Raw genomic sequence first — 14,805 nt, forward strand, 5'->3', positions numbered from 1 at the left:
CAGAGGCTGACTCTCCAGGTCATTCTACCCAGGAAGGAAGGAACGTGAAGACCCCCAGAACTTCCCTTTCTGGAGGAGAGGAAAGTGGCGCTGAGGCTAGAGGCTCCCGGTAGGACCACACTGCCATCTGCTGGCCCGGCCGCGTACAGCGCGCCCCGCTGCGCGGGGAGGCTGCCCTCAAACGTTATTGATTGATCCGCGCTTTTCATTGACAGAAAACACTTACCCCGATCCTCTCCTCCGCCCTGGGGAAAGGCTTAAGGGAACGACTTGGAAATTCTTTTAGCGGAAGACTTCCTCCAGTAAATGACTACGTTTCGCCGAGAGCATTTCATTATTTATAATTGTTTTTCCACTGCCATGCTGTACCCGCATTGTCTCTCTTCACACACCATACCTGGTCCTTTTCTTTCATGTCATCCCTTTGATCATAGTTCCTTGGGTCATTTTTTTTTTCTCCCTTCAGCATTTCCTAGCTTTAAGGATCCTTGAATCCCTGAGAATTCCAAGTTTAAAAGTAGAATTCCTGGGCTTCCCTGGTGGCGCAGTGGTTGAGAGTCCACCTGCCAATGCAGGGGACACGGGTTCGTGCCCCGGTCCGGGAAGATCCCACATGTCGTTGAGTGGCTGGGCCTGTGAACCATGGCCGCTGAGCCTGCACGTCCAGAGCCTGTGCTCCGCAACGGGAGAGGCCACAACAGTGAGAGGCCCACGTACAGCAAAAAAAAAAAAGAGATAGAATTCCTTTTTTTTTTTTTTGGCCGCAGGGCTTGTGTGGGCGGGATCGACCAGGGATTGAACCCAAGCCCTCAGCAGTGAAAGTGCAGAGGCCTAAACATGGGACCACCAGGGAACTCCCAAAAGTAGAACTCCTGACATCATGTGACAAACATAAAAGTTGGGACCCTCTTCCCAGAGGAAGCTACTGTCAAGAACAACCAGCCCTAAACTCTGCACGAAAGGATTCCTCTCCTCCCTTTACCACCCACCCCCCTCAAATCCTGTTAATCCTTCCTCTGAAATATTATTTAATCTATGCTCTTCTTCCCTTTCCCACAATTTCTGCCACAGGCCAAGGAAGTCAGTACCTATTGCCTATTGCAATAACCCTTAACTTGTCTGTGAATCTCCACTCTTTCCCTAAAACAGCCCTCCACGCCTCCCCCTATTCTCTATGCTGTCACCAGACTGATGTTTCCAAAATACAAGCCTCACTACAAGTGTCACTCCAAGGTTTAAACACCCCTGAGTGTTCTCCACTGCCCCCCTTTTTCATCTCATTCATGGTTCTCAGCCCCAGTTGCATGTTAGAAGCCCCTGGAGCCTTAAAAAACTCAGAGGCAGGGCTTCACTGGTGGCGCAGTGGTCGAGAGTCCGCCTGCCGATGCAGGGGACACGGGTTCGTGCCCCGGTCCGGGAAGATCCCACATGCCGCGGAGCGGCTGGGCCCGTGAGCCGTGGCCGCTGAGCCTGCGCATCCGGAGCCTGTGCTCCGCAACGGGAGAGGCCGCGGCAGTGAGAGGCCCGCGTACCGCAAAAAAAAAACCAAAAAAAACCCTCAGAGGCACAGGACTCAGCTGAGACCCACTGAAGCAGTGTCTCTGGAGGTGAAGTAGGATCAGGCTGGTAACAGCTCCAGCTGATTGTGCTAAACAGTGCAACCTGAGACCACAGTGCTTACATGGCCGAGACCAGTCCCTGCCCATCTCTCCAGCAAGGCTCCCCACCAGCCCCTCCTCACTCCACCTAGAAACCGTCTTCCTCCCTCAAACACACCACACGCCACCCTTTTTCATCCTTGTCATCAAGTGTCCTCCTCCCAAGGTGCCCTGCCTCCCCCAGGCCTCTCGTTTCTCCCCTGGCAAACTCAGAGTCCCCCTTCCGGACGCAATGCTGACACCACGCCCACAATGCTTCCTAGGGCACCCCGCTCTGTTCACAGCATTCTCCCCGTCGCAGCGCCCACCGTCGTGGTCTGTCCCCGTGGCCATCCCCACCACACTGCGAGCAGGGGCTGTGTTCTGCTCATCGAGGCTTTGCTAGTATCTTGCATGCAACAGGCAATGGCTCGGAGACTTTATCCACTGCTTGTGATACTTGTGTCCTCGCTTTTACCCTAGTGCCTGGCTGGGCCATCTGTCCCTTCTATGACAGCTTTTGTTTTCTTTGGTTTGTCCTGACCGGTAGGAATTGTCCCTTAAGCTTCAAAACCCTGATGGCTCATAACCTGGCTCTAAGAAATGTGTCTGACCCTTGAAAAAGCAGGTCTATCCAGAAATCTATTCTGGGGCCTATATTCAACTACCAGAGCAGGAGTTGCCAGAGCTGGTCATGTTAAAATGAGGTTAGGCACAGAGATTTAGGTCTGGAATGTTCTCCTCAGTCAGACAAACATCCTTTGAAAATGAACTTCCCACCTCCCGCACTTTCTTCTTTGCCCCAGTGGAATCCTTGAAGGGTCAACTGAGGTTTTCTCTGTCCTGTCCCTTCAGGGCAGCAAGGACCCTACAGGCAAAAGAATGCAAGAAACAGCTCCAGTTTCCCACAAGCCCTCTTCTTGGCCAGCGGTGGGAAATCACCAGGGTTGGTGAACACAGATGGGGCTGTGCTGCTGCCACCATCACAGACGCCTCCTGAGCAAACAGGCCAGCAGAGGGTGCCCCCTGTGCCGCCAGAGCTACTCAGAGAGCGGTCACCCATCCAACAGCAGCCCTGGCCCAGAGCTGCTGAGTCAGAAGAGCTGCGGCCCAGCAATCCTGCCCCACCAGGCACATGTGACAAGTGCAGTTAAATTTGGGAAGCACCACCCACGATGCACCCGACCCCACCCCCGCTCTGAATCATTCCAGAGTTTGATCCACTTTGCAAAGGAGGCTTTTCTTTTCTAAAAAGGCTGCACCCACTGGGATGAGCACAGGGCTACGGAGCCACCAAGGTGAGCACTTCGTGTGCAAACAGGAGACCAGAGGCCTCGGAACTGAGAAGCTGTGCAAAGGGAGCTTTAAAACGGACAAGGAAATTAGCTCAGCCTCCAGCCGTGAGGAAGTTGGATCAAACTAAAAACATCTGGCCAGTCTCTGCAAATATCTACTCCTCAGAGAGGCCCGTGGAGTCCCCCACTTCTGCCACCAATCTCCCTCCATCTCTTAATCCTACTATAATTTTCTTCCATGGCACTCATCCCTTCTGGAATTGTACGTGTATCTGTTTTTTATTGTCAGTCTCCACAAGTAGAATCTAAGCACAAGGGCAGGAATCTTGTGTTTGGTTCACTTCTATAGCAGCAGGGCACAGAGTAGAACCCAGCACAGAATAGCGCTTCATCAGTATTTGTTGAATGAATGAGTTAATGAGTGGATGAATGGCAGCACACATAATCCAGTAGCGCAAGGACCATGTCTGGCTTGCTTACCTCTGTGAGCTCACCGCTGGCTCCCCAGTGCCCAGAACACTGCCTGATAAGCAAGCAGACACTTAAATTCTCCTTGAATAGATGAGAGGTGCAAGCACGTTTTTAAACCACTAGCCCCCACGCTGACACTGTACTTCATCCAGACCACACTTTATCAGACCGAGAGGTTACCAGGGCATTGCTCAGTGCATGTGTGTAGGGAGCCAAGGGGATGCTGAAAATTTTAAAGGTTGACAAACACTGTTTCGGAAGTATGGCTTGGCATTCGGACAGAGGTTAAAACCTGGAGAACCCGAGGCAATAAACGACTCCAGAACCCTCGAGGAGGACCGCAGCTTTTAGGGCACTTGTCTTCCTCCCCACTCACCCACTTCCTGGTTCCAAATACCATGATTGGCCATCACACCAGTCAGAGGCCATGGCCAACCAAACTCCATTATAATGCACAGATGGTACCTTTGCTTGCACTTAGGTTAAATTTAGAATTCAAGTGTACTTATGTGGGGAAAACAACACAAGGCAAATGTTTTTTAATCAAGTGGTTTATTTTTTTTTTCTCGAATAGGAAATTAAGTTTCTTCAATGGTCACTGACTTTGCCACAGAAAAACCTTCCAAAGTGATAGGAAAATAAGCCAAAAGGATCTGACCTTGCCAAGTGTCCACTCAAACAATAAGCCTCTGGTTGCTGAGCACTTTCAGGAAACCCAGGGGTCCGACAGGGCGGGGTGGGGTAGGGGGAGGGCAGGGGCAGGAAGGAGAGAGGAGGGAGGCTGAGGACTTGACAGTACGAAAGGGAGTCACAGAAAAGGGTCTTTGGGAGGAACCAATTACCAAGAGAGTCAAATTATTTAAAATTGAAATAAGTGAGAATTTATTCACAACATACGCAGATCTACAAGAGTGATAATGCAGGTGGCTGGAAAGGGGGCACTTAAAAGTAACAGTGACATGGAAGCTGGGGTTTCCAGCACGCAGGATACTGGTCAGAACACAGCAAAATTCAAATCCCTCTTGGTCCCTTTTGGTTCCCTTTATTCTTCCTCATAACTTCAGCAATTATCTTTAAAAGGGGAAGATTTATGTCTTTTTCCTCAAAAAAGATTTTACCAATTTTCCAGTGGTAATGGAAGGTAAGTTTCAGGCTACCTCAGCCCCTTGTCGTCAAACCCCCCTTTGGTGTTTCTTTTTAGACAGAAGATTTGTATTAGCAGAGCCCTGAATACATATATACCAATTTCCAGAGATTTCCAATTGAAGAAGTACTAGGTGATTCCTTATCCCCCGCCCCTTTTTTTTTTGCCCTAATCCCGTATATTTGTTACTGTAGATAGAGCAGAAAACCTTGCAGTTCCAGTGCTGTCTCGCCCATACACATTGTGCAGCTATTTTTGTGTTGATTTTCAGGCCCACAATACAGGTGGGCAAAATGCAGGTGACAAGGAAGTGAGCTGTATGGTTGGAAGCTTGGTGACATGCTTTGTCCTGCAGGTTATCGAGCCATCTCAGAAGCCAAGGGCTATGAGCACCCCTCAGACTTCCATTAGCCAGTCATTAGTACCCACCCCACCCCATGCTTACACAGGCCCCAACCCCGGGCTGGTCTCCTCTTGTGCAATAAGTGCATGAATGGGCCGTCAGAATGTTCTCGAATTTTCTCCCAGTGTTTGCTTCTTTCTGCCCAGGACATGCTCCCCGCTGTAGCCATGAGGGCGGATCTTCAACTCCACAAAAGGAATGGAGAATTCATGTCCTTTCCATGGCTCCCAGTTCACCCCCTACATTAAATAAATAAGTAAATTAAATAAATAAATAAATAAAACAAATAAATAGGGCTTCCCTGGTGGCGCAGTGGTTGGGAGTCCACCTGCCGATGCAAGGGACGCGGGTTCGTGCCCCGGTCCGGGTGGATCCCCGTGAGCCATGACCGCTGAGCCTGCGCGTCCGGAGCGTGTGCTCCGCAACGGGAAAGGCCACAACAGTGAGAAGCCCGCGTACCGCAAAAAATAAATAAATAAGCCAACATCAAAAAGAGGCACCTGGGAGAGGGTGGGGTGGATTATGGTACCAAAGAATGTTTCTTTGCCAGGGAAACTACTCCCTCTCTGCTTAGGGGAGAGACTAGGGTATTTATAAAGGCAGTGAGACAGGAATCTAGAAGCGTGCTCCCTCTGCTGGGCAGCTGAGGTTAGACAGGCTGACAATTTGGAAGTCCCCTGTGGTTGGAGGATGGGGGCTGTGAGCCCAGGAGGCGAGTGAGGCCAGAGCAGCAGCAAAGGTAACGCGGGGTCAACCTGGCCAGCAATGATCGAATTATCTTTGCCTCACTTTTCCTTTACAAAAAATTAAAGGCAACAGTAAACATATTAATTGGCCAATTGTGGAAAATCATTTTCAATTTAGACTGTTTAGATATTAGCTCTGGGGTAATAAATAGTCTGCTGAAAACTAAATCTCATTTTAGGACTTTTGATGGGTGAGCACAATAATATTTAATTCACTTAATAACCTTGCAACCTGGCCAATAAAGAGCCCAAGTGACCAATTTTATGTATTTTAATTTGTGAGGTAAATAATAAACAAGAAGCTAAATGCCTTGCAGACTGTGAAAAGCACATTAACCAGATGAATGTCTTTTATTAGCAAATATGGGGATGGTTTAGGGCATGCTGGCTGCTCATTTCAAATATTTGATCTCTGGTCACAGGCTTCCCTGAGTCAGCCCACATGCTGCCACCATGATTCATGGGCACACCCTCCATGGCTCCCCTGGGGACAAATTTCTTCTTCCCTTTGAAAATCACATAAGGATTGGGAGTCCCTGCTGCCTGGTTAGGACCAAAGGAATCAAAATGTACCTGGACTTCAGATGTACTAATATTTACAGTCATATTGGTACACTATGTATGAGTTCTGGGGAGATGTGGCTTCCTGAAGGCTAGGATCAAGATCTAGGATGGGAAATGAGAAACCCAGGAAGGGGAGAGTTCATGGAGGGGATGGATTCATGATGGGTAGGAACAAAGATGCAATTTCTAAGAAGCTGTGAGGGAGCAGGCAGGAGATGCCTGGAAGCTGGCGAGGAATCACGACGATGTTCACGGGGCAAGAGGATTCAAGAAATCACGGATTGGAAAGTTGCAGAGCAAGGGAGCGGGGGAGGAGCCCTCGCCAACTCCTGGCCCTGTGTGCACACTCCTGAACTGGAGAAACCAGTTTAGCACAACGCTCTGGGCAGACTTTGGGTGGCTCTGGATGAAGTGGATCCAAGGGTGGGTCTGACATAAGACAGAAAACTTTGTTTTCCCCGTGATCAAAGGACTGAGAAAAATAGCTCTGGTTTAACTGGATGAACGACTAGAAAGAATTCTGAAGTGTCTGTTACGGATAAAATGTTTGTGCCCCTCCCCCGCCAAATTGCATATGTTGAAGCCCCGACCCCACAACATGACGGTATTCGGAGATGGCGCCTTTGGGAGGTAATTAGGGTTAGATGACATCATGAGGGTAGGTCAACCATGGTGGGATCAGTGCCCTTATAAGAAGAGAAGGACAGGCCAGAGCTCTCTCTCTCTCTCTCCACACTATGTGAGGATGCTGTGAAAAGGTGGCCATCCACAAGCCAGAAAGAGCTCTCATCAGGAACTGAATCTGCTGGGAACTGGATCTTGGACTTCCCAGCCACCAGAGCCATGAGAAATAAATGTCTGCTGTCTAAGCCATGCCGGCTATATTATTTTGTTACAGCAGCTTGAGCTGACCAAGACAGTGTCCATGTGTGAACTCGTAAAGTGAGATGGTGTGGGACCCATATCATCTCTATTAAGCGGTGGGCAGCCTGAGTACTTCCCCGCACTGAGTAAGGGTGCAGCATTGGTGGGAATGTAGAGTGGGGAGGGGCTGCAGCAGATGGGCAGGGAGGGCCTTGACCTCAAGGCCATGGAACCTGGAGAAGAAGCCTTACTGCCCTGACTGCTGGGCATCAGAAGGAGAGGGTCAGACAAACCAGTCTGGAGGGTGTCACTCTAGGAACACAATATGGGAAAAGCTTGGGACAAAAAAGATGTTCCCCTGTCACCTACCTCACTATGCTTGGTCTCCCCGTATCTGCCATTAGGGTTGGCCAAGTGGCAGTTCTTGTACCACCAGCCACCATGATGCGTCAGGGCACAGTTGCTGAGGGCGATATCATTGTCTCTGTCAAAGGTTGTAAACTTCCATCCATTGTGGTAAGTAAGAGCGTCCCCTGCAGGAGAGAAGACATGAGAGGGGAGAGCCCAAGTTCACCCCTGAGGGCGTGATCAAACTCTGGCCTGAAAGAGGACTGGGGGCAGGAAAACCTCCAAGCATGAAAACGCTAGGGATCCAGTCAGTTAGGCCACAAGGAGCCACTTTTTTCTCAAAATCGCCAAGATGAGAACACGATACGGATGAATAGATTCTCTTTCCGGGCTTGTCACCCAAACTTCAGGCCTGTTTCTCCAATAGCTTTAAAAGCATTTTCACTTAGAGGCTTCACAGTAAAATATCCAAACACCCAAAACCAAACTCCTTGACGCTCCCCATAGTACCGACCACTCTCACACAACTAACTCCCTTTCTGTGCTCCTGTCTCTGCTTGAGCATCCTCCCAGTCACCCAGACTGGGTCCCCCCGAGCCACATCTGACAATCCTGTGTACCCCATTATCAAGCCCTTCCTTCTGCAGATCACTCCTATACACCCCTGCACCCACGGCTGCCACCCTGGGCTGTTCTCATCTCTCTCCAGGCCTGTGTTAACACAACAGCTTTCCTAGCTCTTCTGAAGATTAAGCGTCCATTTTCATCATCTCTGGCCTAATTCCTCCCACACGGAGTGAATTCCTCCTCCTGGCTTTTCAGGCCTGTAACTTGGCTGTACCCTTTGCACAATCTCACAGCCCCCTATCCGCACAGGCGCCCTCCACGTGTGAAGTGGACGCATCCATCTTCCATGCCTCTGCTCGCCTGTTTCTCTCTGCCCTTCATCATTCCAAAGCCTCACCATTCCTCAAAGCCCAGCTCAACCCCACTCCTGAGGAAGATTCTCCTTAGTAATCCTCCCACACACACACCTGAACTTCTAGAGCCCTTCTGGGCACATAGGTACAATTAAGTGCTTCGTTCATCCTATCTAGAAATCTGCCTTAATTATTTTACTTGTATTCTACTATTTCCCCATCACATTTGTCATCCTTTTATAAGTTTACTTTTTAATTCAGCTCATAAAATGCAATAAGGGCTCATATCAGTCCCAAGCTTAATCAAGTTCTGTTCCTACAATAACAATACTTCCATTTAATCTGATCTCTGAGTTACCCATCACCTTCACATATACATTCTCATTTGATGCCCACAACAAGCCTGAGGGGTGGGTCAGGCAGCTCTTAATCCCATAAGGAAACAAACTCACAGAGGTTAGACTCTAGGAATTTGTCACAGTCCCACAGTCCACAAGCAGCAGAGCCAGGACTCAAATCTCCGACCTGAGATTCCAAGCCCAGAGTTCCTTCTGAGACACCGTTCCACAGGAAGCTTCCTTATTTCAACAGCAGGCTTTGATTATGCCTAACAAGGACGGGCTGTCTCTGACCATCTACAGCAATGATTCTCAAAGTGGACCCTGAACGGGCAGCAGCTGCAGCACCTGGAACTTGTTAGAAATGCACGGTCCCAGGTCCACCCCAGACACACAAAACCAGAAACTCCATGGTCATACCCTGCAGTCTGTGCTTTAACAAGCCCTTCAGATGACAGCAAGCCCTTCTGATGCCAGCTAAAGATTGAGAACTTTTGTCCTGCAACCTCATTCATTCATTCAGAAAAAAAAAATATATATATATATATATGTATATATTTAAATAATACACACACTGCTATGCAAGAATGGCAGTCACACTGCTGAAGCCGAATGAGTGGTGGGCAGACACCACGAAATCTCTCAGAATGTGGGTTCATCAGCTAATGTACAACAGCCCGAATTGGGGGAGTATAAGAGGAGGGATTTTACTGGGGGGGGATCAGTGTGTAATGTACAGAAGTTCCAATTTTATGACAGTCAAAGACTGCTTCAATAATTCTGTTTAATCCCCTGCAGGGAGTGGGGCCTCACTTGTCAGCGAGGACAATTCACCTTCACAGAACAATATTCTATCCCCCCGAGACCCATGGCAGGTGGCCGACCAACCCTCAGACACACGGAGCAGGAGATCCCAGCAGGAAGGACACGGTTTGTCTCACCTGCTGTGCCTCTGTATTTCCCAACTGTCAGCCTGTACCGCTCCTTGCTGGAGGCTACTCGGAAGGAGTCATATACGGCATAGGCAGATTCGTTGGCAGTCTGTAAGTCCACTCTCACCTCATAGCGGGTGGGCGTGCCTGTGGTGAGGTTGTGTAGCTTGTCGAGTCCTAAGAATCAGGAATGGAATTCCGGTAACCAATCAACCGGTGTGTTAGCACCCACCAGTGGCATCGGAGACTTTCAGCCCACAAAGCTGCCTTAGCCTTCACCTCCTCTGCTAATGGGGGCCTTCCCTACACCATCTCTTCTGGGGGGCTCATTTTCTCATCTCATTATGTCTTTGGCACAGTCATGCTTCTGAGTGTGGAAACCACATCCTCTGGGAGGGAGTGGAGGGGTTGATTGTGGGATGAATCTGCCCCCACTGACTCCTTCTCTCTCAAGCAGAAGCTGTTCTATTTATCATACTTGGTCTCACCAAGCGGGAGAGGAGATCACCTACTGACTCTAAGGTCACCGAAGGGACTTTTGTACCAAGCAAACCACAAACATCATCTACTCTATCAGACGCTGAGTATCCAGATTATGATTTTTTAACTCTTCATTTCCCAATTGATGCTTTTGGCTATTTCATTCTCTATGAACGTCTGCTCCAGAATAGAGCAGACGTAAAAGGGAAAAAACGATGCCATAACGACTGGCATTACTAGCAGAATGTCAGGGACTCGTATGACCTCCCAGTGAGAGCCCAGAGTCTCGATCAATCAACTATTTTTCTCCTCTTGTGGTTTCTGAAAAGTTCAGGCTGCAGGCAGGTTGTGCGGGCCTTAGATGCAGCATAAAGCCCACCCACCTGTGACAGTCCCACCCTCTCACATGCCCAGAGCACATGAGAACCTTCCCAGCGAAACAGCCACACCAACGCCCTGGTCGGCAGGTTCCTCAGAGAGTCCCTGTCGCTCAGAGCTCTTCCTGAACGTGGTGAGCTTCCGCAAGCTGCCTGACCAGCTTTTCAGAGGGGAGTCTCCCGTTTGCACCTCAGCCTTTATGCATGCTCAAAGGTCATACCAAGCCAGAACTCCCTCATGGGGTCCCCGAAGCCTTCCACGTAGGTCCGCCAGCGCTTGAAGAAATCCAGCTGCCCAGTGTTCCGCCTCTGGAAGACCTGAAGAGGGAGATGGACGTTTCCCTCTGACATACCTGAACAGACGTGGCTGAGTGACAGAGGGCAGCACAGTGGAGTGGGGCTGCCCTGAGGATGGGCAGAGGGGACAGAAGGGAAAACTGACAGACGTGGCGAGGGACTGGAAGTGGAGCTGAGAGAAAGGAGGATGTCAAGACTGCCTCTCGTGGTGTGGGCTCGCAGCGCTGAGGGCAGTTCACTCAGCCGATCGCTGGGAAAGGGGCTGTGAGAGAGGACAGTTTCCGTGAGTGCCGCAGAGCTCATCTGGGGACCGGGTAAGTGTGAGCGACTTCTGAGGTATCCTGGTGAACAAAGATGCCACAGGAACCACTGAATGTAAGGGCTAGAGTTCTCAGGAGAGAGCCAGGCTGGACTTAGAAGGTGCACCTGTGTATCTGAGACAGTGCTGGGTGCTCAGCAAGTCCCCTTTCACTCTCCTCACCCCCCGAACACAGGGAGACTTTCTTTTTCAGCCTTTCTTACAGCTAAGCTGGAACCATATGACTTGTTCCAACCACAGGACTGTAAACAGGAGCATAGCTATGGGCTGGGGGTCTCCACACTCTCTCTTCCATTGCCCTGGGCCACAGTGCCACGGTAAAGGCCACGTGATGACAGGGCAGGGCCACAAGCTGTGATCAGCCTGAATTCCTGAGTCACCACTGAGAAGTGACTTTGCACATGTGAGCAAAAACCTTTTATGGGTTAAATCATTGAAATCTGGGGTTGGTTTGCTACTGCAGCATAGCCCGTTCTATCCTAACTAACATGGAAAGCCACCAGGACGTAGAGAGGAAGATGAAGCCACTGGAAGGATGAGACCACGTGGGAAGAAAACAGGAACTGAAAAGAGAAAGTGGCCTAGAATGAAGCCTTGCAGTCCCCGAGATATAAGAGCCACACACAGCAGGATAAGTGCATTAAGGCGAAAGGGGAGCAACTAGCGACGTGAAGGACAACTGGGAAAATGCGGAATCAGAAAGGCCGCTGGAGAAAGGTGCGCCCAATAGTATCAAGTGCTGGTGAGAAGTCAGGGAGCATGAGGTCCAAACTGTCCACAGAATCTGGTGACACGGAATCGCCAGTGACTTGAGCAAAGGCTGTGCAGAAGAGCAGAAGGCAAACCGGACGGGGCTGAAGAGTGAGTGAGAAGGGACAACGTGGAAACGGAGGTGGGACTGTTTCATGAGAGTACAGGCTGCTTTCTTTTCAAAACTTCCTCTGTCTGAGGAAGGGAGGCAGTTCCAGTCAGAGTACATTGGATTCTTTTCTATGAAGTAAACCTAAAAAGTACCTAAAAGCTAAACACACCTACGTATGCTAATTCCTCCTGGCCTTGAGGGCCACGCTAGACACCCTCCTAGCTGACTTCACAAATGAGTCTGGAACTCCCCAAGGCTGGAGTGCCATCTTCCTCTCTGCCTCCTTTCCTTCGTGTTCATTCAAAAGCAGACTCCCAACACAAAATCCAACCCCCCCGCCTTTCCACCATGCTTCACACCACGTGCCTTGAAGTCGAGCACTTTATCTTGAATCTGATGAGGTAAACCTCCTGATACTTGAGCATTCTTGACACTTTTCTCTGGGAAGAGATGGGGAAGAGGAGAGAGCAGCTTGCCCACAACAACGCCGAGAGCTCCGAGTGGGAGCTCACCGCCAGCTCCCTGTCTGCTGGCCCAGGAGGCACTGAAAGAAGACAGCAATGGGTGGGAGTCCTGGCAGGGGGTTGGCGAGTCCATCATTTCTATTCCTGAGCCTCAGTCAGCTTGTTGTCCAACAGGTTAGAAGCGGGAAGGAGGTGTCTACCTCAGAGGTGCTGGGAGGACTCGTGAGACAGGACACGAAAAGGATACAGAGCCTCTGAGCAGAACTTAGGGATCGTCATGGCGAACAACGACCCACTGCACTAACACTGCTGTTCCCTTTCCCATCTTTTCACGTGTCCGTCTTTTAGAGACGTCCCCTTCCTTTCCTGGCTTCCCTCGTTTCTTTTTTCATTTATTCACTTGTGTAACAATCACTTGTTGAGCATTTGTTAAGGGCTGACTCCAGGGCAAGAATATACAATGCCATTTTACAGATGTGAAAGTTCAGAAAAGCAAACAGCCAGAGTTACACAACTAACTATTCAGTGGCTGATGCAAAGATAAAACACTGCTTCCTCATATTTCCATGAGAAAGTCTGAAAAAACCAGCTCTACTGACCCTGTTGTTCAAAAAGCATGTCGTAAGATTCTGAGGCTGTTAATTTCCTAGCACCTGGGACGACTCCTGTATCACCGACAGTGGCATCCTAGGGCAGAGGTGGGCATCAATGTTTGGTTCCACACACCTTGCATCAAATTCCGTTCCCGCTGATATAATTAGTTATACTGTAAGGTCAGGCTCAAATTTGATCCTGTCCTCCTGGCATTTGGTCTCTATCTCTAATCAGTGAACACAGTGCCCAAGCATTTTTTAATTTGTTTTTTTCTTTGTTTGTGTTACTAATGCTTCAGCTTGGCTAGGGAAACTCCAAAAAATGGTTCTGCTGCTCTTGGCATCACTGTTTACACCCAGCTGTATACTTACTAGCGGTGTCCTTGGGCAAGTTAGTTAACCTTGGCAAGCCTCGCTTCTCTAAACTATTAGATCAAGATGTTAATAGCCCATTTGCCATTCTCTTAAATCAAGGCTTCAGCAAGGTCACCAATCATGATAAATCATAAAGTATAGAGGCCAGAGTCTGGCACATACATACAGATATAATAAGTGATTGTTAGATCTCAATAAATGTTAGCTTGCATTTTATGATATCAGATTCCAAATGAACTGACCCACGGGGATCATTTGGACATCTTGATCAGTTAGCCTTAACTGACTCAATCAGAATCTAGTCTATTCCCTTCTATGAGGTGAAAATACCTTATAATGAACTACCTGGGGTAACAAAAGCCCCTTAGCAAGTAAGTCTCAAAGGAGAAAAAAATCCCTTTCTGCCTGGTTCTACACAACAGAGCTTCACTGCACCCTAGAACTTACTCACAGTCCTGAATGCCTAAACCAAGAGGAAAAAATGAAAATCTCATTTAAATGCCTGTGGAAAGAGCCCCTCGTGTAGTCCTTAGGACTTGCAAGATGGAAAACAAAGACGGAAATATTTGAGACACTTAAGTGTTCCCTGAGGGTCTTCATTCCAGCCTCCCACCCATAGCCTCAGTTAACTCATGGCAGAGTCCTGGCCTGTTAATCAAATTGGGTTTCTGCTGCCTGGGATGGAGAAGAATCTCCTTAAAGGGATTTGAGAAGCTCAATTTAGAAGAGCAACGTATTCAGAAGATGATCATCTTTCAATGACAGCAGACTCCTGAACCCCCAAAAACATGGAAACCGTCAGTAAAAGATTTGGTAGAGAAGTTTTCAGGACTCCGTATATTTTCTGGAGTGTGGTAGCTTTGAGGAGAACCCTATAGAATTTCAGTTCATGTATTATCTTCAGGAGTCTGGGTGAGAAAACAAGACTTGGGAGGGGGTGGGGGACTGGCATTGTTTAGAACCCAGAGTGATTCTGTTATTTCTGGAACTGACATCTGTGTTCCAGTAAAGGTCACTTGCATGGGCAAGATGTAGAAGGCAAGATCCTTGAGGTCAGGGACTTCTGTCTGTTGGGTTCACTGCTGAGTATGTAAAAGAGTACTTGACACATAGTAGGCACTCAATAAATATTTGTGGAAAAATCCTGGGTACTCCCAGGCAGACAGACTAGCAGGGCTCTTTCGAAAGGTTGCCCTAGACACACATCTCCTGCCCTGTGCGAGGCTGGCTTTCAGAAAGGTCACATTGGACAGAACAAACATCCTGCCAATGGACATCTATGGGCACAAACGCAGGGAACCGGCTTCAAGCCTGAAGGGACAGAATGCTTAGAGCTACAATGGTGCTGATGAGAAGCAGCAGGTACAGCCCTGTGA

General features: G+C 49.0%; 1 protein-coding gene across 1 annotated transcript in view; it reads right to left on the minus strand.

Annotated features, from left to right (window-relative positions):
* Nucleotides 1–3,943: 3,943 nt before the first annotated feature.
* Nucleotides 3,944–14,805, minus strand: part of TNN (tenascin N) — a 53,285-nt gene continuing 42,423 nt past the window's right edge. The window contains exons 15-18 of the mRNA XM_004269786.4: nucleotides 10,741–10,837; nucleotides 9,672–9,839; nucleotides 7,494–7,657; nucleotides 3,944–5,189 (exon numbers count right to left, since the gene is read on the minus strand). Of these exons, the coding sequence (XP_004269834.2) occupies nucleotides 5,049–5,189; nucleotides 7,494–7,657; nucleotides 9,672–9,839; nucleotides 10,741–10,837 (570 nt within the window). The 3' untranslated portion in view covers nucleotides 3,944–5,048. The remainder of the gene's footprint in view (nucleotides 5,190–7,493; nucleotides 7,658–9,671; nucleotides 9,840–10,740; nucleotides 10,838–14,805) is intronic.

The sequence above is a fragment of the Orcinus orca genome, chromosome 1 (genome assembly GCF_937001465.1).
Source record: "Orcinus orca chromosome 1, mOrcOrc1.1, whole genome shotgun sequence".
Classification (NCBI taxonomy): domain Eukaryota; kingdom Metazoa; phylum Chordata; class Mammalia; order Artiodactyla; family Delphinidae; genus Orcinus; species Orcinus orca.